This window comes from Danio aesculapii, chromosome 15, assembly GCF_903798145.1.
Source record: "Danio aesculapii chromosome 15, fDanAes4.1, whole genome shotgun sequence".
Taxonomy (NCBI): Eukaryota; Metazoa; Chordata; class Actinopteri; order Cypriniformes; family Danionidae; genus Danio; species Danio aesculapii.
In genome coordinates this window covers 21261949-21287460 of record NC_079449.1, presented here as the reverse complement: position 1 = coordinate 21287460, position 25512 = coordinate 21261949, and the positions used below count along the sequence as shown (strand labels likewise).

The following is a 25512-nucleotide window of genomic DNA, read 5'->3' as shown; positions in this document are numbered from 1 at the left end:
ATTGAGTGAATGAGCCAAGATATTCACCCCAGTGTTTTAACAATTCAAGCTGTTCAACGGATACCCCGTTTCCAAGAAAACATCACGTAGTGGCCATTTGCCTCTGAGACGAACACTCACCGTTGTAAGCACGGGGCTCGCGGCGCTATTTGAACAGAAGCAAGACTCTTGGGAAGAGACAGCTCTGTTTGCTCATGATCAGATACAGGGGATGCTGAGCAGCTACCAGTGCACTGGACTCAACGCCACACCGGGACGTAACTTCCTGCTGTAATGCCGAAGTGGACTGATTACTGCGTTTTGGAATGATATGGAGGATTTCAGTGCATAATATTTTATGAGGTAACATTACAATTTGTTCTCAGTAGGTCATATCATGCTGCCTTGAAATCCTTGTACCGGACTGAACCCACACTTATATGTGTGCTTGGAGGGCGGTAATGCGATTAGACGCAGTTGATCTATCCTTCTTTATCAAATTAAGTGATTAACGAGAAGGCGTCAGTCCTTCATAAATAAAACCTTGGCTATACTTTTCTTTAACATTGTCTTAAGATCGTAGTAAAGTAAACAGAGCGGAAAAATAGTAGACTAGGCAGTCTAATTTCTTTAAGTTCACTATTTATAAGAGCAGTTGTAATGATTACAGTTGTAATGATTTTGCATTGTCAAAATTCCTTGTAAATATGATCTTGTGTAAGATTTGCTGTTTAAGCCAAAAATTTATCGCTGCTGTGTGTAAATCTGGACCAGGCTGTACCAACAGAAAGCACTGCGGCCTGTATATGAGTTTTTTGCTAATTTATTTTTTAATGAGTTGTTAGAAGACTATATTTAATTTTAGCAGAATATAGTTACTTCTGATCATGTTCGTGTCATCCCTTTTGCCGCTATGTATGGAGGGATGAGGTACAGTACGTCTAAGGCCTCAAAGCATGAGCTTGATTCGTTCGGATGGCAACAGCACAATGTTTGGTAAACAATAAGCGAACAAACAACTTAATGTTTTAGACGCTAATGTGCAAACGAAGTACATATTGATAATCAAACAAAAGAGTGGCGTGCAAAAGTAATAGGCACAACTTTGCATTTTAAACATTAGTTTGTTTAAATAAACGTTTTTTAGTTCCTTATTTTTAGGCCGGAGGAAAACATTAATTTATTTTCCCCATGAATAAATCATTTTAAAGTACACATCACTACACAAATTGAATAATTCAATAAACAACAACATCTACAATTAATAATTAATTTTCTATTTGTTGCACTTTTCAATATCACAACGAAAATTCGATGTAGCTACATAAAAAATAAATAAAGACATTGACAAATACATTACTCATTTGTTTTAAGGTAAGTGGTTGTAAACAATTTATATGGGTTGAATTTAAAACAAAGAAATTAGATATAATGTTCAACTTAATTAGTTTTTTATTAGCTTATTGTTGCAACAATTTGCAATGAACCATTTTTAGTGTACAGCAATAATTATTTTGTCAGTCAAATCGCTTAATAAACAACATTCATTGTTGGCATGTGGTTCCACAATAACCTTTAATATTCATGAAACATTCAATTCAAGGTTTTTGTTGCAGAAAATTTGTTCTTGATATTTTCATTTTAAATTGTTTTTCATTCCAAGCTTATAAAGAACTGAAATGGGTTTTTTGGAACGCAAATTGACTCTTCTCTGGCATTGCACCAAAACACCCTTATGTGACCGGTTTTTAAGAGTATACATACATTTTTTTTGCACCAAATAATTTCTTAAACATAACATTCAATCAAATGAGTCCATTTAATTACAAATTGCCCCAATTATATATATGTTCTTTCTTGTTCAGATTGTGCGAGAAAAAATTATAATACATTATGATTAGAGTACAAAATGGTCTAGTGGCTCATAACAAATTGCATGACGATGTTGGGTTTAGAAAACTATTTAAGTACTGGTGCAGTAAAGAGCCCCAAAACAATTCATTAATCTAAGTAACCTAATAAAATATTAAGGGTATTTTAATCAGAGGAAAGAAATTAGCCTAAAATACAGTTTTTTAAGGGACGAGTTTACTTTACAAAACATAATGTGCTGTAAATAAGGCCTATATACAAGAGGACCTACACACAGTTTTTGATAAGAGTTTACTTTACCAAACATAATATGCTCCAAATAAGGCCTATATACAACAAGACCTACACAAAGTTTTTGATAAGAAGAGTTTACTTTACCAAACTTAATGTAATCACATAGAGAGGAAAACCGAGTCCGACTGTCTTTGCAGTGAACGGGCCTGTCTCTATCTCACACAGCATCCACTCTGTTCTTAAACAAAATGGAAGACCAAAAGATATTAGGCCGCTGCTACAACAAGCATCATAACTGTATAACAAAACCAGATCTATGATGGATCCCCTCTGAAAACTACCTGAAAGTGTTTTCAAGTTTTCCAAAAGTTATTTAAATTCATTCTGACCACGAAACCATGGCCAACACAGTGCAGTTCATCCTCAAACAACTGTATATGTAATATTTCATTCCATAAGAAGTTTTGGTTGTTGAACATTTTGGACAACATGCTCTGTAAATAGCCAGCCAACCCCAGTGTGCACAGAGCAGTATCTGCCAGGAATAGTTTAGCGGATTATATGTCTGGGGTGACAGAGATGTAAACAGAGCTCTCGCTCACTGGGCTTAGTTAAACAGTGTAAGTGAAAGGCACATTTTGGACTGGAAAAGTCCAGGGTTGACTTGCTGTAGCCTCACGGTGCCTGTCAGACTTTATCTTTATTAGCTTTGGCGAATGCCTGGCCGAGTTTACACGGAATCCCGCTCTTCTCCTTTTATCTGAAGGGCGCACACTCACATTGTTTACATGCGTGAGATTAGGAGAGGGTGGGAGGAGGTGGCTTTCACCATGAGAGCGTTTTTTGGTGTCCGCTGTGCAGATAGGCAGCTTCGTGTTGGAGTACAGTAATGAGACATACCTTTGGTGTGATGTCTGAGAAGGGGCGTGAGAGCGGGGCTAAGTTTGTGACCTCCCTTAATGGAATCAGCAGTGTTTAGCATGCTTCCATAAAACCGAGGTGCCCGAATGCTAGAAGTGTAAATATTTAATCTTGCGATACTTCAGAACAAACGGATCTCGACCCCTTTTCCTTGAAATGAATAGGCCGGGCTGTGTTATGAGGACAGACTTTCCCCTCACAAAATGTAAATGTTAATGCATGCTATTTCTCAAATTTTGTAGCCAATGTCTTGTCTGGCTGTGTATAATCAATTACAGCGGACTATGGGAGAACAAAGAGGAACTGTGGCATGTGCGGTATTTTCATTATACATGTATATCATTAGGCACTTTTTAAGCTTGTGATAGAACTTCACCATTGGTTTCTTTCACTTTTGAACTTTAATTTCATGGTAATGTACCTGAATGAGTTTAAATCAAAGCAAAATTATTTGGGTCAAAGTCGAGTTGTCCCATTTTGGAATCCACATCCAGTTAAATTTGATTAAATTTAATTTTATATACATAGAAAGTATTCAATATGCAAGTAAAATGTCTACTTTAATGTTATAACCTTATGTTAATGTTAAAATATAAATAATGGGTGAAATAGTGCTCCATTGTCATTCAACAATTATTAATATATATAAACCATATTAATATATATAAATATATATTATATATATTAATATATATAAAACCATAAGTTATATAAAAATATTTTATTTTAAATTATTAAAATTGTTACCAGAAATTGGCAAATGTCATTTATTATGACAAATAATATTGCACCATGAATATCGCGAAATATTTTAATATGCCATCAATTATTATCATTTTTCGTCTATAAACTATTGTTACTTATTTGGTAACAGTTGTTTTCGATAAAAGCATCTGCTAAATTAATACATGTAGACGTAAAGTAAATAAAACCATGGGGAAAATGATTTTGTGAAATGTCCTTTATATAGAGTGTCAAATTAGTATAAGATATTTGTTATTTAAAAAAATCTGCAAGTTTCTGGACATATGTGCTTAGTATATATATATATATATATAAGTACACCCCTCACAAATCTATCGTTTAAATTAATATTTTGAATAGGAAGCTATACAATATTATATTTGTGCATACACATTAGATTAGTCAGTACTGAAGCCAAATCTAGAGCTTATCTAACAAAATAAATTACAATAACTGTCCAAAAACTTTATATGTCATAGAAAAATATTAAATACAAATTTATCAAGAGAAGAAAAATGATTGAAAAATTTAGTTGAAATTTTGTTAGTTGTAATTTTATTTTTTTGCAATATTTTGCTTGAATTTAATAGTATTATCTTTCAGTTTCTAAATGTTTGGTGACCTAAATATTATTTTAATAAATATATCTGTTAATAAATCTGTTTTGTTTGAAAACACTAAAATACATTATTCACGGAGAAAAAAAATATTGAGTATAAAAAAAAATATTCATTTTCAAAATGGGGTGTACTCAATTATGCTGAGCACTGTATATTCAAATTAATTTGACTTTTTGAATGCATTTATTATTCAATCTGTTTTATTTTCCTTAAAATCATAATCTTGAAGTAATTATTTAAATGAATTGTATTTCCATGAAAAATTTAATTGAGATGATGCATAGACACCCTAAGGAAAATGGAAATCCCAATCTTTAAAAAATAAAACTGTGAATGCCTTTTTGAACTAATATTAGTATAAACTTACAGAAATGCTTCAGGAGAAGGCCTCAGTTGTGGCTGATGAAGGAATGACCGTGGCCCAGTCGGGTGGCCGTTCTGAGCTGGCCAGCGATTCCTCACATCTGGGCCTGCCTACAACTCCCAGCAATCCCCAGAACAATGAGCCTGACCAGGTAGGCAATCAGTAGCATGCTTTTAATGGCTCCTGCCTTGTAGGGAATCTGTGAATAGATGTTAAATTACATTAAGTTTGATTATTTTCTCTGACAATAATTCCTTATGACTTTTCTTTTTTGTCTGTGTGCACCTTCAGAGCATTGAAAATATCAAAGTGGTTCTTCATGACAGGGAGTTATGGAAGAAGTTTCACGAGGCTGGAACTGAGATGATCATCACCAAAGCAGGCAGGCAAGAAGAGCGCCATTTTCATCCACTTATTCGCTTAGAGACACACACAAAGAAAATGGTAGTGCAAACATAACTAGGCCATCTCGCTTCCAGTAAGAAATGCAAATGTGAAACCTTGTTTTACCAAAAGCCTCAGTCGCATGAAATGCTAAATCGCTTCTCATGGAATGTTTATAAAATATTATGCGACTGGGGTAAAGCAAAGCTGAATTCCTGTGCCTACAAAATATCTAATTGAAAACACAAACGGCTGCCCGGTGTGTTAGATTTAATGTGCCCTGTGGATTAAGAGCAGGACCCTGGATATTAAGCAGAGAATGAGTCAATGCTCTCTGCCAGTCTTAGGCAGCAGTTTCTCAGCGTTTCTCTGCGGAAAATGCAAAAGGTCACCACAATTTTTCTTTAATGCTGTAACATTGTGAGGGATGGGCTTCCCCCTGTCCAACTGATAAAGTGCTCCAAGAATCCTAAAACCCTTTGAAGAGCCAAGCACTGTTCAGTCAGACAGCTGCGCGCAGACCAGGAGACTGTACTTCCACACAGTCCCAACAACAGATGGGCTCATTTCATTTTACATACTTTAGTGTATAATGGACACCGGGCTCTGTTAAAGATGCTCAATATGTCAATCGAGCCATGAAGCAGGAAGAGCTTTTCACCGTTTCATTTTCTTTTTGGGGAGGGATTTGACTTGTAGGGCATTAGACAGCCATTCACTGAACTGTAAATCTTGAGAAAACTTGCCAGGTTTCTTCACCATGGCTCCCATTACATAAAATTGAGGCCAATTTCATGCAATGATTCTCATCGTGGTTTTGTGTTACGCAGCGGGATTGAGCCAAGTCTGCACGGTATATGCCGTTTGACAGTGTAGGTTTTCGCTGAAGAAGAATACACTCATAAAAGAGGAACACAGCATTTAGATGAAGTTAATTGCGTGCTATATTGTTTATGACTGCAGTTTGCTTCTGTGAATCCATAAAAAAACTACATGAAAGAACATAAATTGACATTTTAAATGTATAAGAACTGAACACTAAATTTAAATCAGTTCAGATTAGCATAAAATGCAAAACAATCCCCTAGTTTTGCAACAAGCTCTACTTTCCATGCAGAGAAAGTGGGTCATACACAGTGCTAAAGAATTATTCTGACTTCAGTACAAGTTAAGCTCAGCAGCATTTGTGGCATAACACTGACTAACACACAAATTAAGAAAACAATGGTTATAGAATGCATGTCCATTTCATGAAGATTAAAATACTTTGTTTTAATGGTTTTACAACAAAATATATACTCTGCAATGTGTTTGAAAAAGAAAGCTCATTCCCCTTTTCCATGTAAAATTACATTCAATTTAAGAACTTTGTTGTCAGGACAAAATAACCTTAATATAAAAGTGATCATTTAAACAGCTTTACAGCTCAAGTTAACAGAAAAATGGAGTAGATTAATTAAATTTACTTTATATTTCTGCTGTTAAATCCTTTACATTTTACCAATGTAAAGGATTTTCGAAAATATTCCTTTAAACAAAAAGTGATCAAACTGAACTAGAAAAAAAAACTGAACTCAGTTCTAAGCACTAAGCATGACTATTGAAAGCTGCCGGCTGGTGTTACTTGTACACAGCCCGTCAAAAAGCAAGCATCAGTGAGGCTCATGAGAAAAACACAGAGGCCCGTTCGATCGCGTCTTCCAGGCCCTAAAGGACCCCTTTTGCTTCATCATCGAGCTTCTTTTGATCCAAGCGCTCTGTCGGCTCTCTTAGTTAGCATGAATCACGGAAAGAGCAGACGTGCGAGAGCTCTAAAAGGAACAGCTGGAATAACGCAAATGCTGACACCCTTATCATCCTTTAATAGTTTCTCACTGTCACCCTCACATATATACACACATATAAACGGTGCTTTTACGGAGATAACTGAGAAAATTAATCACGTCTTCATGAAAGAAATTTCACTCCCATACATATTGTCATGGTATCTAAAGAAACTTGACATGTTATAAATAACAAAATAATGTCATACTGTAAACATGTATGACTTTCCACTGCAAAAAAACACAGGAGATTGCTAGAGGAAAGTCCAAGTAATATTGCACCCAATTGACTTGTTTTAATTTACAATATTGACATCATATGAAAAATACAAAAAACACCTAAACTGTAGCTTCATGTCATTCCAAACATGTATAAATTATTCTTCTGTAGAATAATAACAGAAAGCCAATGTCCAGATATCACTGGACCTCACTGTCAGACAGTGCTCAGCATATATGAGCACACGCCATTTTGAAAATGAATATTTGTATCCATTTCTCAGTGAATATAATCAATGTATTTTGGTGCATTTAAACAAAGCAAAATTATTAAACAGATATATTTATTAAAATAATACTTTAGTCACCAAACATATTTAGAAATTGAAAGATAAAACAATTAAATTTAAACAAAATATTGCAAAATATTTCCTCTTTTTAAATTTGTATTTAATATTTTTGTATTAATGTGGGTGTAGTTTTTGGATCGTTAACGTAAGTTTTTTTGTTAGATAAGCTCTAGATTTGGCTTCAATACTGACTAATCTAATGTATATGCACACATATAATGATTGTATAGCTTCCTATTAAAAATATGAATTTAAAAGAACAATTTGTGAGGGGTGTACATATATATGCTGAGCACTGTATGCTATCAACAAACCTGATATGTATTATATACCAAAATATGTCATTTGTCCACACCCTCCTGTTGTTCCAATTGACTAATTTTCACTAGGATGACATTCCATTATAACTGCCTACAGCACCAGAGTACTGTAGCAGAGCTACTGTACAGCCCCTTCAGACATGCCATGTGATCTACTGTGGCAGCCATTACGTATGTCAAAAGTGTTGCATAAATGGAAAGAGCATTACATATCCCTCAAGTGTTTACATCTGAGTCTTGAGTAAATGAGTTTTACTCAAGAGTTATTACATCCTCACTGTTAGTACTGTACATGCTGAAGTCATTTTTTCCTAACTTTATTTTCTTAACATGAATAATTCATTTTAGATAGATTTGAATATTTTGAAAATGAATGTTCACATAAAAGTACACATACTTGTAATGCTTAATATAATACTAAGGTAACAGTTAGGTTGTATTTAGGTTTCTATTTAGTTCATGAAATACAGTTGAAGACAGAATTATTAGCCTGCTTGAATTTTTACAGCCCCCCTGTTTATTTATTTTTTCCTTTTTAACACATTTCTAAACATAATAGTTTAATAACTCATTTCTAATAACTGGTTAATTTTTATTTTTGCCATGATGACAGTAAATAATATTTTACTAGATACTAGGTAATTAGGCAAGTTATTGTGAGTTGATGGTTTGTTCTGTAGACTAGCAAACAAATATATGGCTTAAAGAGGCTAATAATTTTGACCGTAAAAATGTTTTTTTTTAAATTAACAACTGATTTTATTCAAGCCGAAATAAAACAAATAGGACTTTCTCCAGAAGTAAACATATTATCAGACATACTGTGAAAATTTCCCTGCTCTCTTAAACATAACTTGGGAAATATTTAAAAAAGAAAAACAAAAATCAACGGGGGGCTAATAATTCTGACTTCAACTGTAGGTATCATAAAGGTGATAGGAAAGATCATTATGACTCTTTATGAGTTTCTTTTTTCTGTTAGACACAAAAGAATATATTTTGAAGAATGTGGTAAACCAGTGGACACTGACATCCACAGTAAGAAAAAAGTAAATGAATACTGTATTATACATTTAAGTACAGAGCATATTAATTAACCAATTTACCAAACTATAGAGTTGGAGTTAGGTAAAAAGATTTGGCCTATAGGTTATTTGATTGTAATTACTCATAACTCTGCATTTTGTTTTACAGTATATTTTTCAGTACTATACATGTACCTAATGTGTTCTTACAGTGTACTAGAAAGTACTGGGTTATATGAGGTAACTAAATTGGTTAAGGTTAGGTTCAGGAGTAGGTTGAAGAATAGTACCATATTAATACCCAGTTTATGTAATTACTATGATATATAAACGTGAATCAGGACTGAGTTGCTACCATTATTACAACAATATGTACAGTATGTGTTACAAAGACACTGTAAAATAGTTAATAAAAATACCTGAATGTCATGTAAGCTAAGTTTATTTTTAGTAATAGATAAGGAGATACTGGAATTATCTTTACACTAATAAATGTGTTTTACGTAATGTAATGTAATGTAATGTAATGTAATGAAATATAATATAAGACTAAAACGGATGTTGTTACTGTATAATAACACAACAAACCAACAGCATACAATTCTCTAAAATTTATGGTTCCAAAAGGCGGTCAGTTTTTGTAGTTATTAACAGAAAGACAGCAAAACTGCACCTCACCAGAACATAGTCTGGAGGACAGGTTTGTTTAAGATGTTCCTGATGGTTTAAAGCACCTCTACAGGAGTCTTTTGCCCAGAGTGATTTACATTGATTGGATTGCAAGACTGGGCCAGACATGGAGCTTTACCTTTCTCTGAGCTCTTCCTCTGGGTATTAGAGCTAGTGCTTTCAGGGCCACTTTTTACATAGTGCAGGCCCGAGCAGCTCCGCATTAGCAAATGCAATGAAACGATTCAGCTCACGGCACTTTTTTTTAACGCATAATAAATGTATGACTCCTGGTGGAACCCTTTAGAAAGCCTAAAAAAACTCCAGTGGAACTTTTTTTTGGAGAAGTGGGGTGGAAGGGGGCTGTTTAGCTGCCCCCTGTTTAAAAGACCTGCCATTAAAAAAGCACTCAGAGTTTATAAGGGATCTCGATCTTTTTGCAGCTTTGCAGATGAGATAAAAGAAAGACAGTTTTGGTATCATTCACATGAAAAGGTCACCGAAGGCAGCTCTATTGATATGTTTTACGACTGAGTCTGCTATATTAGCATATTCTGTCTGTCATCTCGGCTTCTCCTGTATCTGAACAAAATGAAGATCCCACATTTTATAGAGCGGCTCTTTCAAATCAGAGTCAATCCCTGAAAATTTATCTTCGTGAAAGCAAATCAGTACCAGGTACAGATCGTTCCTCCTTATATGGGGTTGTCGAGGATAACATTTTATGCTTTTGGTTTTATGATTTTTTTTGAAGCATATCCTTTTATAGTAGAGCCATTTGTGTGAGATGTTTTGTAGAGGATTTTCTCAGATGCTAGAGCATGCAGCCTTCTTTGAGACTCCAGTGACCTTTTGTGCTTCTTAAACAACTAATCTGTCCTAAAAACAGGTTAAGCTGTTATCTGATCACTAATCGTGTACTCATCCATCCAAAACCAACACTTGCCGTGATTCTCTTGCACTTAAGGCCCGTTAAAACCCTCAAAAGAGCTGATAAGACAGTCTCATCCATGCTTACTGTCAGTGCTCAGCTGTTGCACACGCACCCCGGATCTAAGTCTCTTGAAGGAAAAAGCTGTTCCTGTAATGAGAAATAAAGACTGCACTGAGATACCTGAATGACACAAATGGGATAAGACTGCGTAGATGCGATTGAAGGAGAATGACCTTTGTGAGCCCAAAAGCGCATTAACACCAAGTTTTAGTTAGATCTAAATGACATTTAAGGACAAAACCAAAGTAGTATGTAAATAAAATTGAGTTAATAATCACAATAAAAAATTAAATTAAACTAATTTAACCCATATATCTTCTGATCAATGGCTGTGAGAACTTGTCTAATCTAATTAAAAAAATTATAATAATCATTATTATTGTAGATTAGTGGGGGGTTGGTGTGTAAATTTATGTAAATTAAATTTTTGTTCCAGATTTACTAGCAGTGTTGCCAGATATTGCTGACTTTTTCCGGTCCAAAAGCTGTTTAAAACCCACCAAAAATCCCCAAAATATTAGATTAATATTTTATTTAAATTTATTTAAATCTAAATTAACCTAGTCACTGTAACTGTCATAATTTTTAACCATACAGCAACCAACAACAGCAGTGACAAAATCACAACATAAGCAGGTCTCATCGAAACACTGCCCCCCGTCCCACCCACACACTGCACTTAATGTTAGAGTATGTTTTAGTTTTGAAATTGGGTATAAATTCATCCCATTTGGAGTTTAAAATTCTTTTGAACATAATTAGATACTGCTTGTCAATCAGACATTGATTCTATGTTTGTTCTTGCTGTCAATTGTGGACAAAAAATGATCGATAATAGTGTCATGATAAACCGCTGTGAGTTTAACTGCAGGCGCTGCGTGTTCACGCGAAGGGGAGTCAGATTTGTTTGGGGAATCAAATTAATACAACTTTCCTTCACCTCCATTGCAGGTTGGCCCGTGTGGTAGTGCACTGGTCACTACTACTGAATGGAGTAGGAGCACACTTTGTTAAATAAGTTGCATATAAAAGTTACATTTCAAAACCGCCCAAATTTTGTCAACCCGCCTATGGCACAATCTAATTCAAAACCGCCAAATCTGAAAAACAAAAAAAGTTTACTGGACTGATTGCATACGAGTTTGAGTATGTTAATATTTGTTTTATTTTATAATAGTAGTTTTATTGTAATATTTTTCGTATTCTATATTCCTTCCCATTTAATGTGAAATCTGTCATTTAGATCTGAGAATTTTTAAGAATAAAAAAGTCAGGATTATTCGACCAAATACAAAAACTTTTCTAAGTTTGGTATTTTCAATTCCATTTTCATCCAAGTTTGTTTCAGATATGCCTGTCATTAGTAGTTTCTAAAATAAAAAGAGTTCATAAAATTACATTTAAGGGGCATCATAGTGGCAAAGTGAGTAGCATGATCGCCTCACAGCAAGAAGTTCACTAGTTCGAGCCTCGGCTGGGTCAGTTGGCATTTTTGTGTGGAGTTTGCATGTTCTCCCCGTGTTTGTGTGGGTTTGGCCCACACATCCAAAGACATGTTCTATAGGTGAAATGGGTAAGCTAAATTGTGCGTAGTGTATGTGTGTGTTTCCCCCACCAGTCCAAAGACATGCGGCACAGGTGAATTGGGCATCTACTGCGTAAAACATATGCTGGATAAGTTGGTGGTTCATTCCGCTGTGGCAACCCCAGATTAATAAAGGGACTAAGCCAAAAAAAATGATTGAATGAATGAAAATTATATTTTACACATAATCATAAGATTCCAGAAACTGAGAGTTTAAGTATTTTTGTACATTGATTAATTAATTCTCATCATGAAACAGTAGTTCTGACTTTATTTACGCCATTTTTAACCCTAATTATAATTTTTACACTCTCTTTAGGCGGATGTTTCCAAGCTACAAAGTTAAAGTTACAGGAATGAACCCCAAGACCAAATACATCCTATTAACGGACATTGTTCCAGCTGATGACCATCGGTACAAGTTCTGTGACAACAAGTGGTAAGTTAAGTTTAATATCCCTCAGTCTATCTTTAAGGTTTCTCCACGGGAAGACATTCTCGAAAGCTCTCGGAAAAATTCAGCTTGAATGCGCATTTACAAATGTGACTGGATTAGACATGAGTAGTGCCTTGAAGCATCTGGACAAACACTCATACAGATTACAAAAATTTGCATGTTTTATATTTGGCTGTCTACTCCAGTCTGTATTTCTAAGTTTTTAATTTGAGAGGACAAATTCATACAATCTTCGTAGTAGTTTTTAAAGGGACAGTTATTAAAAACTAAAAATTCTGTCATCATTTACAGACAAGCAAGTGGCTCTAAACCTTTGTGCGTTTCTTCTGTTTAACGCAAAATAAGATATTCCGAAGAAGGCTTGAAGAAAGCTAATATCTTTTTATTACTGAATAATTGTTAATATCTTTACCTTGATACTCTGCAATAGTAAATATAATGTTGTCAATACCTACATCTTTGGTCTTGAGAAAATTCATCCAATAGAATGCTTTTCTAAAAGGACATCACTAAAGGAAACTGAAATCACAGGCATGTTTTAGAGCAAACAACATGCAGTCTACATCAGTTTATCTATGCAATGCTAGTTCTGGCTGTGGATTGTCATTAGCACACAGTTAATTACTGCAGGCCAACAGCAGGCAGTCTGTCAAAACCAATGGGCTTAAAACAGCTGGATTGTGCATGCTGTCCTCTTTGTGACCCTGTGGTTCTGGCAACGCCACTAGATATGGGCACTATCCACCCATGCAACAACTGGCTGCACTAATAAGTCAAATCAGCTTGTATCCAGCTTGGAGAAAACAAAATAACGATGGCACGCAAATCTCAATCAATTGCACATTTTGTCATGAGAATGAGTATTTTATGACCATTTTTCAAAATCTGCGGGATAGACTGGAATTTCAGCATTTGCCAGCCTCGGTTCTGGAGATCTTCAGCGACACCTTTGAGGCGCACAATTAGCAGTGATGTTATGGTCAAAGCAGCCACCCCAGACCTTCGGGAATTACTCCCAAAATATGATGGACATAACCAAACATGCTCCGAACCTGTCATTAATGTACAGATGTTCTGCATAAAGCTTTTTCTGCTTTATCCTATAGAATTTGCACGATACTGAAAAACGGTTTTACTGCAGGATGATGTCAGAGCTGCTGGAAAGCTTTAATACCAGAGGATAAACTTTGAGGGATTGAGACTAAATCACTGCAAGAAACCAACAACCAAGAATTGCAAGTGTTGCTGTTGATCTTTTGCATCATTAAAGAACTAAAAAATGTTTTTCTTTTCCATAGGATGGTGGCAGGAAAAGCAGAACCTGCCATGCCTGGAAGACTCTATGTCCACCCAGACTCTCCTGCAACAGGCGCCCATTGGATGAGACAATTGGTCTCATTTCAGAAGCTCAAGCTCACAAACAACCACCTTGATCCTTTTGGACATGTAAGTAGACAAAGTCATAATTTTCTTCAAATGGAAAATTCAGCATGTCTAAATCATGTTCAAAATTTGAGCTTTGACATTAAAGGTGTGCAAAAAATTGTGTGCAAAAACGTTCAAACAACAGATTTTCTGTTATTTAGCACAATGAATTCATTCAGAACAATAAGCAAATCTTGGGAAATGTCCTGGTTCTTACGGATATCCCAATCACATAGATTCCTATTGGAAATCACTAGGGGAAAAAAATAAATGTGGTGCACCATAAAATTGTGATGAGAAAATTTGTGGTTTGGTTTGGTGATTGCTCTGTTAGTGCTGTCCATTTGAAAAATTGTGAACATTGCTGTCCAAAAATTGGTGCACACCAAAAACATAGACAGACACCGCAGAAAAAGGGGGTTTCAATCAATTTTTGAACATTTTTTGGGTTTAACAGAACTATGAATTTAACACGCACCAAAGGCATCTAAACAAAATCAAAACAAGATGTCACAATGTAGAATAAAAACAAACTAAACTAAAGTGTTACGTCAATAACAATATTATTTTGATTAGAATATGGAATATATTCAGAAAATAAATTAATTTCCAAATCATGGCAATTTTATTTAAAGACATTAGACTGAATGATCCTCACTAGAAATAAATAATGTGCTATTAAGAAAATAAAATGCCTTTTTGTTCTGAAGCCGTGTTAGGAAAATGCGGAATAGCTTGAAATTAAAGCGAAAAGAAGAGTGTTTACACTAAACTGAAATTCAACAATTCATAAATTCTGGGAAATTAAGTTGTTTTTCACCCTACACTGAAAATATTCAAAGATGATTCCTTGGATTTACTCAATTTTTTTACGTTAAATGGTTGTAAACAATTTATTTGGGCTGAATTTAAACAAACAAATTAAGTTGAACATTATTAAATTTAATTTGTTTGTTTAAATTCAACACAAATAAATTGTATGCAACAGCTTTGCATGCAACACTTTTTCCAGTGTACATCCACTTTGAATCTTCGAGCAAAGTTGGCAGGGTAACAAATGCAAATTCATCTTGACAAAATTTAGTTATATTGCATTTAATTCAGTTTGAATAGCAATCTGCATCCCCTTTGGTTGAGAATGAACACACCTCATGTGAGAGCAGTGTTGAGGGTCATCTTGAGAAAGTAAGAGAACAGAGTGGAGCAGAGGTGAGGAGTCTGACCGTGGCAGTGCTTCCCAAAGGAGACTTGTCTGTTGCAATAACATCAGAACCAAGCTCATTAGGTTCATAACCTGTCAGAACGACACAAAGTTGGCCTGTCAGGACTAGTTGAATGCCTATGAAGTGATAAGGGCGAGTAATGAGCCCAGAAAGAGGCTGCTAAGCTCTACTGACGCCCACAACAGCAGGGACACCATGGCTGGACGGGAGCCCGACACAGACCTACTGTAGCCATGCAAGAGTAAACCACACAAGTCAGTCAAAACACACACCACAGCTAGGCAGCAAATAAAGGCAATTTTATGAATAAACTGAAAGATATACTATTCATCAACATGTTTTCTGAATATAAATTTGAATGAGAGATGTACGTATTAGCAACACTATAAAGCCTCAGAACACTTATTTGCATTGATTTCAATGACTTTTTAATTTATTTTTACTCATTTTGGCAAAAAAAAAAGGATAAAAGAGACAGGGTAAACTATATGTGAAGTTGGAAATTATGTCATCATTTACTCACTTTATGAGTTTCATTCTTCTGTTAAACAGAAAATAAGAAAAATGTAACCATTGACTTCCATAGTATTTATTTATTTATTTATTTATTTATTTATATTTAAGTCAATGGATTCAGGTTTCAGGTTCTTCTTTTCTGTTCAACAGAAGAATGAAATGCTTAATGATTTGTAAGCATTTAAGGGTGAGTAAATAGAGTTTCTTTTTTTTGTCAAACTATCCCTTTAAATTTGGAACTAACTTTTACAGTGCACCTTTTTATGGCCTTAAATTATTTAATGGCAAATTAAGATGTTTAGTAATTTTTAGTATTATTATTTCAATTAATGTTTTAATAAATGTTTTTTTTTTTTAAAAATCAAATTATTTTAGTTTAAAAACTCTGATTTATTTATTGATCCATCAATGACACAGACAAACTTTGATTTCTTTTAGGCGACTGTCCATGAAGACACTAAACACCCAGATATTATTTGTAGGTTCTTCGTAAACTAAACGCACAAGAGTTTTCTCTCTTAATGCAGGGCCATCTATAGATTTAAATTCACATGACACAACTTCTAACCCCCCAAACAGATCTTAGATTAAAAGAAAACAGGGAGATGAAAGGAGAGGGCCAACCTGAGAGTCAGCATTGATCTGACAAAGTTGCTTGATTAATATAGTCAGACAGCACACATCCCTGTATCTGAAGCATCAGTCCAGCTCGTATCACATGGTATTACCTCAAGACAACAGCCAGCCAACCAGCCAAAGGTCACATGTGTCTGCACTCACCCAATGAAGCGCTCAAACCATTCATTTGGCTGGGTCTTCTGTCTGTGTCTGGGACGGGGGATTGACCTGGGGTTGCCTCTGTGCACTAGTGTTGCTTATTTCTCCTGACACTAGAACTACTACGGGGTCACATTTTCAGATAAACGCACGGCCAAAGCAGTTCTAGTAAGGTCTTGACTGCATTACAGTTCCATATCACTACGCCAAACAATTTCAGTAATTTTAAATTACTTCACAGTATTGACCTTACTCTTCAATGTGGAAGTGCGCTTGTCATCTTTATTGTTTTAGAAATGGAATGCACACTAGAATCGAAGCTCAATTAAGATTCGTATGTAACTTGTGCATCCTAGGCAGCATTTTCCAACTTTCAGACACAGCCCATGTCTTTATTTCCATGCTTTCAGTTTTTCACCAATTATGTTTAAGCAACTCCTTTCACCCATTGAGATACTGGAAATCAGTTTCAACCACAAAACCACTGAATATCATAAGTCACAGTAAGTGGGATAGTGGGTTGATATCATGGATGAGTGTTGGGTCCTGGGTAGGCATGGGCTGGTATAAGATTCTGAAGATATGATAACCTTGAATAAATAAATCATGGTATTGTAATTACTGCTCTAAAATATATTCTTTTTAAAATGTCTGGGTAAAAAACAAAACCTTTTTCCCCTTTAAACACAATGGGCCCTATCATACACCCGGTGCAATGTGGCGCAAGGCGCAACGCAATTGTTGTTTGCTAGTTTCAGCTTGGTGCAAGAGTCGTTTTGACATTTTGCGCAACGCTGTTTAAATAGCAAATGCATTTGCACTTATATGTGTGCCCATATACGTTCTGATCTAAAAAAGAAGGCATGTTAAGGTGCATTGCTATTTTGAGAAACTTTAATAGACTGTTCTATAGACCAGAACAAAGCCGGTCTATTGTCCAGCGCAGAGCGCATTAGTTATGCGCCTCGCTTACACATTGCTTAATACAACAGGATGTACAGCAAAATGCAAATATCTTTACATATAAAAAAGAATTAAAATATTAAGGATATATATAGGACATAAATATAAAGGATTAAAATATTACAAAACATATTATTTTCTAGCCTACATAAATAAAAAAAACATACTTTCATGCCTTCTTCATCTCGGGGGGCTTTTTCAGTTCATTCATAACAATTTGCTTTTGTATAATGTCATTATTAGCAGCATTATTTATTATATGCATATTTATATTTGTTTTATTAAAAACAAGCTTAGATTTGCCCAGCTGTCAGGTTTTAGACCATATGGGGCGCAGCATGTAAATAAGGATATAACTCAGTTTTTTAACACACTTCGTTATTATTGTTCATTTATTTGTTTGCTGGAAATTAGAACTGAATTTAGAAATAGTTTTGAAACAAATCTTTTCGCTTAACAAACAAAATTAATTATTTATAGGCTAATGGATGTCTGTTCGTATAAGAAGTTTCCATATCCATGAGAGTGAAAGTGAAAGTAAACAATCAGGAGGCTCATCTCTCTCTCGCGCTGTAGATGCTCTATTTAACTGTTTTCTCTCTAGTGAAGGGTTCAGTTTTTACACTTACAAAGTCTGTCATGCAAATAGCAAATGCGCTATGGCGCGATGCAACTGACTCCTAAAGGGAATGGGAGGTGAGACTCTGATTGGTTTATACTTAAAACACACCTATAACTCATCAAGAGAATAAGCTCTTAATAACCCTTTTAGATCATGCGCCATGGCGCAAAGCGGATTTTTCTGTTTTTATATTAGCAAAAGTGGATTCTGACACGCCCTTAATGCGTCTGGAGCCCTGCGCTTTGCACTTTGTGCATGGATCGTCAAAATAGAGCTCAATATATGTTATTTTGAGAAACATTTATAATATTTTGGAACTGTAAACATGTCAGGCTAAATAATTCAAATGAGTCATTGACTTCATTAGTTTCAAAAACACAGATTTTTTTTTTTTACAATTTAAAACAGCATCTTAGGATATCTTTTCTGCTGGAGATACTATTGTCCTAAAAACAAACAAAAAAAAAAATCGTACACATATCTTAGGAACGGTATAGCAGAAAATGTTTTCCAAACCAAGGTATACCTTGAAAACGGTTATCATCCCATGCCTAGACATAGGTCGGCTCAGCATCATAGCTGATGGCAAAAAAATAATAATTTTATAACTCCAGACATTACATTATTAAGATAGTAGCATAATTCAGAACCATAATATGTCCCGTCAAAACAGTAGTTATTTGCATGGGTAAATTTTACCCGCTGACGGTTTTAGTTCTACAAAAACCCCTGGTGGTTCTAGTGTTAAAAAAAAGTACAGAGCTGCTTCATTTTCTGTCTGCGAGTCCACACAACAAAGCGGAAGGCCTTGATGCTCATCGGCCCTGACAGAACTGTGTTGGGGATGACCCTAGCCAAACGCTTCACTGAACAGAGAACACATGGACACACCGAGCAGACTGGTGCTGGAACACTATGATCAAACACACATACACAAAGCATCCAATTGGATTAGTTGCATGCAAGGCAGAATATAACCTCTTGACATACTTATTAATCCTGTCACATTAATATATTTTGTACGTCAAAAACCTCATTAGTGTTTGACGTACAGTTTTTATGATTAAATATTTGTTGAAAAATGCCTGTGCTGGCAAGATCACGCATACATGTATTTATTTATTTATGGAGAGCTGCGCAAATATTTTTGAATCTAGCTGTTCTCATCGTCATTGATCATAGCACGAAGGAATATCTAAAAATATATATATTAAATTCAGTAAATGTTATAAATAGTAAAATAATAAGTAATAAATAACTCTGAAAGGATGGTATCTGCAAATTAAACTAAAACATTTTACAGATCTTCTGAACGGTTAGGTAAAATGCTGTCAATCGGTGTACTGTCAATATAAATTGTATTAAAATGTTCATATGTTACTTTAGGAATAAACAGATATTATTACCAGCTATGCGCCAAAATGGAAATGTTGTCCAATACTAATAAATAGATAAATACAAATCTTGACATTTTTTTTCTGAGCCTGATTACAGTTTGATTTCGATATTCTAATGCAGGCTTGGGTTTTTGTTCACAGATTATCTTGAACTCGATGCACAAATATCAGCCCAGGTTACACATTGTGAAAGCTGATGAGAACAATGCTTTTGGTTCCAAGAACACGGCCTACTGCACTCATGTTTTTCACGAGACCGCTTTCATCTCGGTTACATCCTATCAGAACCATAAGGTACCAACAAAACATCCTCATAACACAATATTGTATAACATTCACGATCCGTTTGCGAAGTTTCCAAATACACTGTAATTGCTAACTTGTTTTGTTTCTTTATAGATCACACAATTAAAAATTGAGAACAATCCTTTTGCCAAAGGTTTTCGTGGCAGTGATGAGGGTGATTTGCGTGTGTCTAGACTTCAAGGGTAAGATTATCATTAAAAATATTCAGCATAAAGTACCAAATATACATCTTACTCATCAAGTGCCCCCTTTCCTAGGAAAGATTACCCAGTGATTTCTAAGAACATGGTCCGGCAGCGGCTTATCTCCTCACATGGCCATCTGTCAGGAAAACTGAGTGCAGGTGTGCTGAGTAGCCACCCGCAGGTGCTTTCTCATTATCAGTATGACAGTGGTATCCCCCTGCCAAACTCAGATTCCCAGGAAGCCCTTTCCAACTCCTTCACATCTAGCCGGGAACCCAGCCTTCTTTACCATTGCTTCAAGCACAGAGGTACAGGGCTGCGGCAAATACATTTTTTTGCCAAACACTTCTGAATATGCATGCCCAACATTGGTACCATGGAGATTATTGGTTATTTGTATCAGTATTAGACAGTTTTATATTTGATGTCAGCTGTACTCATTTCCGATATTTTTTTAACATTTTGATTATCTTCGGAATGACCAATGTACTTTTTTGCCTTTAGTACTTTTTTTTTTGTACTTTTTTTTTAGTACTTTTTTTTTTTTGATAATATAATACAAATACTAGAAAGTAACATTTGATACATTTTCTCTGTAGGATGTAAAATGATCAAAAAAATACAATGAATTTACTTTAGGAATTATTATATCATATATATATATATATATATATATATATATATATATATATATATATATATATATATATATATATATATATATATATATATATATACCAAAACAATCGATTGGAAATTAAATGAACAAGATGTGCTTTAACTACAGTCTGTCAGCTTTAATTTGAGGTTATTTACATCCAAATCAGGTGGACGCTGTAGGAATTACAACAGTTTGCATATGTGCCTCCCACTTGTTAAGGGTCCAAAAGTAGTTGGACAGAATAATGATTATAAATCAAACTTTCACATTTTAAAACTTGATTGCAAATGCTTTGCAGTCAATTACAGCCTGAAGTCTGGAATGCATAGACATCACCAGATGCTGGGTTTCATTCCTGGTGGTGCTCTGCCAGGCCTCTATAGGAACTGTCTTCAGTTCTTGTTTGTTCTTGGGGCATTTTCCCTTCAGCAAATGAAATGCAAGCTCAACCAGATTCGGCTCAGTTGATTGACTTGGCCATTGCATAACATTCCACTTCTTTTCCTTCAAAAACTCTTTGGTTGCTCTTGCAGTATGCTTTGTGTTATTCTCCAGCTGCACTGTGAAGCGCCGTCCAATGAGTGCTAAAGTATTTGGCTTAATATGAGCAGACAATATTGCCTGAAACACTTCAGTATTCATCCTGCTGCTTTTGTCAGCAGTCACATCATCAATAAATACAAAAGAACCAATTCTGTTGACAGCCATACATGCCCATGCCATGTCACTACTACCACTGCTTGGGATCAAGAGCAGTTCCTTTCCTTCTCCATGCTCTTCTCTTCCCGTTACTCTGGTACAAGTTGATCTTGATCTCGTCTGTTCATAGGATGTTGTTCCAGCACTGTGAAGGCTTTTTAGAACTCTAATGTGGCCTTCCTGATTTTGAGGCTCCCCAATGGTTTACATCTTGTGGTGAACCCTCTGTATTTACTCTGGTGTAGTCTTCTCTTGATGCACAAACACCTACCTCCTGGAGAGTGTTCATGATATGGCCAACTGTTGTGAATGATGTTTTCTTCACCAGGGAAAGAATTCTTTGGTCATCCGCCACAGTTATTTCTGTGGTCTTCCGGGTCTTTTGGTGTTTTTGAGCTCACTGTTGTGTTCTTTCTTTTTTAAAGTGTTCCAAACAGTTGTTTTGGCCATGCTAATGTTTTAGCTATCTCTCTGATGGGTTTGTTTTGGTTTTCATCCTAATGATGGCTTGCTTGACTGATAGTGACAGCTCTTTGGATCTCATCTTGAGAGTTGACAGTAACAGATTCCAAATGCAAATAGCACACTTGAAATGAACTCTGGACCTTTTATCTGCTCATTGTAATTGGGATAATGAGGGAGTAACACACATCTGGCCATGGAACAGCTTAGAAGCCATTTGTTCAACTACTTTTGGACCCTTAACAAGTGGGAGGCACATATGCAAACTGTTGTAATTCCTACACTATTCACCTGATTTGGATGTAAATACCCTCAAATTAAAGCTGACCGTCTGCAGTTAAAACACATCAAGTTCATTTAATTTCAAATTTAGTGTGTTGGTGTATAGAGCCATAAATGTTAGAATTGTGTCAATTTCCAAATATATATGGACCTAACTGTATGTATGTATGCGTGAACACACACACACACATTTATATATATATATATATAAATATGTGTGCATGTATGTGTATATATATATGTGTGTGTGTGTATATATGATAAATACCATTACACTACAGTTTTCAGTATTTGTTAATATATTATGTAGCTTTTTTAATTCAAGTTCAAGTAACAAAATCTGATGTATTTCCAATATTTAAATACTCTTTCATTAGATAACCCAAGACATTTGGAGCTGGGATGCAAACGACCCTATCTTGACACAACATCATCTGCGGTTCCAGAGGAGCACTACTTCCGCTCTCCTCCTTCCTATGATTCCCCTCTGCTGTCCCATCCATACTGCAACGAGGCTTTAGGGTCTAGAGAGGCATGCATGTACGGAGGCTTAGAGGGAGAAGGAGGGGGTGCAGGGGGTACGGATGACCTCCCGGCTCCATCCCTGAACTGCAATATGTGGGCATCAGTGCAGTCGTACCCTCGCTACGGCATGCAAACAGTAGAGGCCATGCAATACCAGCCTTTCACAGCCCACTTCAACAGCACAGCCTCTGCAGCATCGATGGTTTCCCATCACTCACCGTCCATGCAGCGTCCACATCCAACACCACCTGACCTGGTCACATTTACCACACAGCGGGTACTACCACCTACACCATCTTCAGCTTCCACCTCCCCGTCGGGTTCTGCTCACCACGACAGAGCACATTCCTCACTGTTTCATAGAAAACCCGGGTCTCCATTACGTTCACAAAGGGATTTCGCTGGCTATTCAACCCACAGTCCTACATCAACACGAGAACCAGCCTATCAGTACCAAACAGGTCTGAGCAGTGTTGGGCCACACTGGACTGACAGTTAAAAACAGTTCATCCACAACTATAATCCTCTTCAACTAACTCTCTCAGAGCAACAACTGCAATGAGATTATCTTTAACCTTTACAGCCATGAAGTTAAATTGTAAAGAAAAGCCATAATTCTATTTAGCCTAGTATAGGAATGTGTGGCACTGTGTATTTATTTGAATTTGAGCTGCAGTTCATGCGCAGGTGGTCAAGCAAAGCACAAACAGCATACATAATGCACTGTTGTTAGCAGAAAAGGGATAGTTCATTCAAAAATAAAAGTCTCACTTTTGTGTTTTTCTTAAACCAGGCTTAACTATGGCTCTAATAAAAAAAAAAAAAAAAAAAAAAAAAAAAAGAAAGTCTATTGCAACATTTTTTGTAGACATTTATTTGCTTTTTGCGATTTCAAAGTGAGATGTCTAATGAGTAGCATTAAAAAGTATCCAGTTTCCTCATAAACAGAGAAACATGACTGTTTTAACATTGTATTATGTTGGTTGTATGGCACAGCAGTTTGGAAATCAAAAGGCAGATGAGCGGCACAAAAACTCAACAGACAGTATTGAAGAAAAATATGTAATAAAAATACATTTGCTGTATGCTATACGTATGACTAAAAGATATGTATTGTAAAATTAAAATGTATGTTTTCAAATAACGGTAAAAGTGTTATAACTGATACCAGGGTTTCTGCAGGTTTTACCAAGTTAAATTTAAGACTTTTTAAGATATTTTTAACACCATTATGAATTAAATTTTAGACTCATAATGGGCTAAAGATGGAAAAGATTTTTATTTGCCCTTTCAAAAAATAAATAAATAAATAAATAAATAAAAAAAAATAAAGAAAAAAGAAAAAAATAAAGAAAAAAAAAACTAAGAAAAAAAAATAAAAATAAAACTATATATATATAAATTTAAAACATTTAATAATACAATAAGAAAATAATATTTTTTTTACAAATACTTTAGATATTCTTAGCAAAATATTTTAAATATTGTGCAAAAACAAGCAAGCTCTACTTGTATCCATACACTTTTTTCAACATAAACTTTCTTTAAAATAAATGTTTTAACATTTTTAAAAACTATAATAAATTAAATCTAAGCACAACAATCTGTTGTCCTCAGCAGTAAATACACGGAGCACGTTTAAACAAATATTATTGTAAGGAAAGTAAGTAAACCATTATGATAAATTGAGTTAAAAATGACCATTTTAAATAAAAAGTGTATAGTTTTATTAAGATTGGGAGTGTTGGTGATTGAATGGGGTTTGACCAGACTGAGTAGCAATACAAGAACAAAGGAAAATTAAGACTTGTTTAAAAAAAGATTTAAAACCTACAACACAATATTTCAGTAAATTTAAGATTTTTTAACCCTAAAATTTTGATTTTGGGATTTAAGACATTTTAAGACTTTATAAGACCCTGCGGAAACCCTGGACAATTTTCATTTTGCCTTTTGTGTTTTGAAGTTTAAAATCTGAAGCTTTTTCACAGCTTTTTGTTGAAAGAGACTTTTTCCCCCCAATGAGCCAGGGTTATCTTCATTCTTACAGTACTGGACCCCACTGACTTTCACTGTACACAAGTAAATAAAAATAACATTTTAAAAAAACATTTTACAAAAATTGGGTCTCATACACTTAGCATGTTCATGCATATTTGTATATTCAATCTGCATTTAAAATGTTTTGAAAAACAAATGCAAATTATTCAGTAACTTCAAAAAGTATTTTAAATTTGTGAAAAACTACACAAACAGTGATACAACTACTACAACGACAGTATATGAAACTTCACACATGTAATCAGTGGTTTTGTTTTACAAACAATGTCTAAATTTAATGTGATTTTAGTAATATATAATTTATTATATATAAATAATATATAGTTACAAATAAATTTTATATTTTTATATTAGCAAATGACTTCAAGATTGTTAATTTAGAAACCTTAAAATTTATTAACATTAAAATAAGCTTAAAAAAAATGCACTTATGAATTTGGAAAAAAAATGTGTAAATAACGCAAATGTGTGTAGTAAATGATCCTGGCAGATTTTGATTTATGATTTAATGAGACCCATTGTCTTGTGTAGAGAACAACAAGCCACCCAATTCTGACACTTTTTGTTGGTGAATAAATAATGACAGATTTTTAATTTTTGGGTGAACTGTCCCTTTAAGATGTTTTATTCAGTGCCAAATTTGTAAGCGGCACAAAATATGTGTGCCAAATAAATGTATGCTACACTTGGGAGACATTGAGTGTTTAATGAATTAAAAAAATAGTGTTATTAGTTAACCTAAACACTAGTGACTAGTTATAGAGGCTGCCTTTTTCCTCTTGAAATGTTAGTATGTGCAAAACTTGTGCCAAGCCCAAAGATTGGTTGGAGTCATTTGCTGGATGTTA

At 34.9% G+C, this 25512-nt stretch overlaps 1 protein-coding gene across 1 annotated transcript; it reads left to right on the top strand.

Moving 5' to 3' along the window:
* On the top strand, nucleotides 1-23393 carry tbx4 (T-box transcription factor 4). Its single transcript, XM_056473783.1, has 9 exons — nucleotides 1-342; nucleotides 4740-4885; nucleotides 5026-5120; nucleotides 12423-12542; nucleotides 13859-14006; nucleotides 19625-19777; nucleotides 19883-19971; nucleotides 20047-20282; nucleotides 22456-23393. Exons 2-9 carry the CDS (start codon nucleotides 4742-4744, stop codon nucleotides 23100-23102), a joined length of 1632 nt encoding a protein of 543 aa, XP_056329758.1. The 5' UTR covers nucleotides 1-342; nucleotides 4740-4741; the 3' UTR covers nucleotides 23103-23393.
* Nucleotides 23394-25512: the final 2119 nt, after the last annotated feature.

What these genes read in the sequence shown, in the direction of transcription:
- tbx4 (XM_056473783.1), top strand. Translation starts at nt 4,742, where the DNA reads ATGCTTCAGGAGAAGGCCTCAGTTGTGGCTGATGAAGGAATGACCGTG. An exon ending in AGAACAATGAGCCTGACCAG is followed by an intron (nt 4,886 to 5,025) that starts GTAGGCAATCAG and finishes GTGCACCTTCAG; the next exon opens with AGCATTGAAAATATCAAAGT. An exon ending in CATCCTATCAGAACCATAAG is followed by an intron (nt 19,778 to 19,882) that starts GTACCAACAAAA and finishes GTTTCTTTATAG; the next exon opens with ATCACACAATTAAAAATTGA.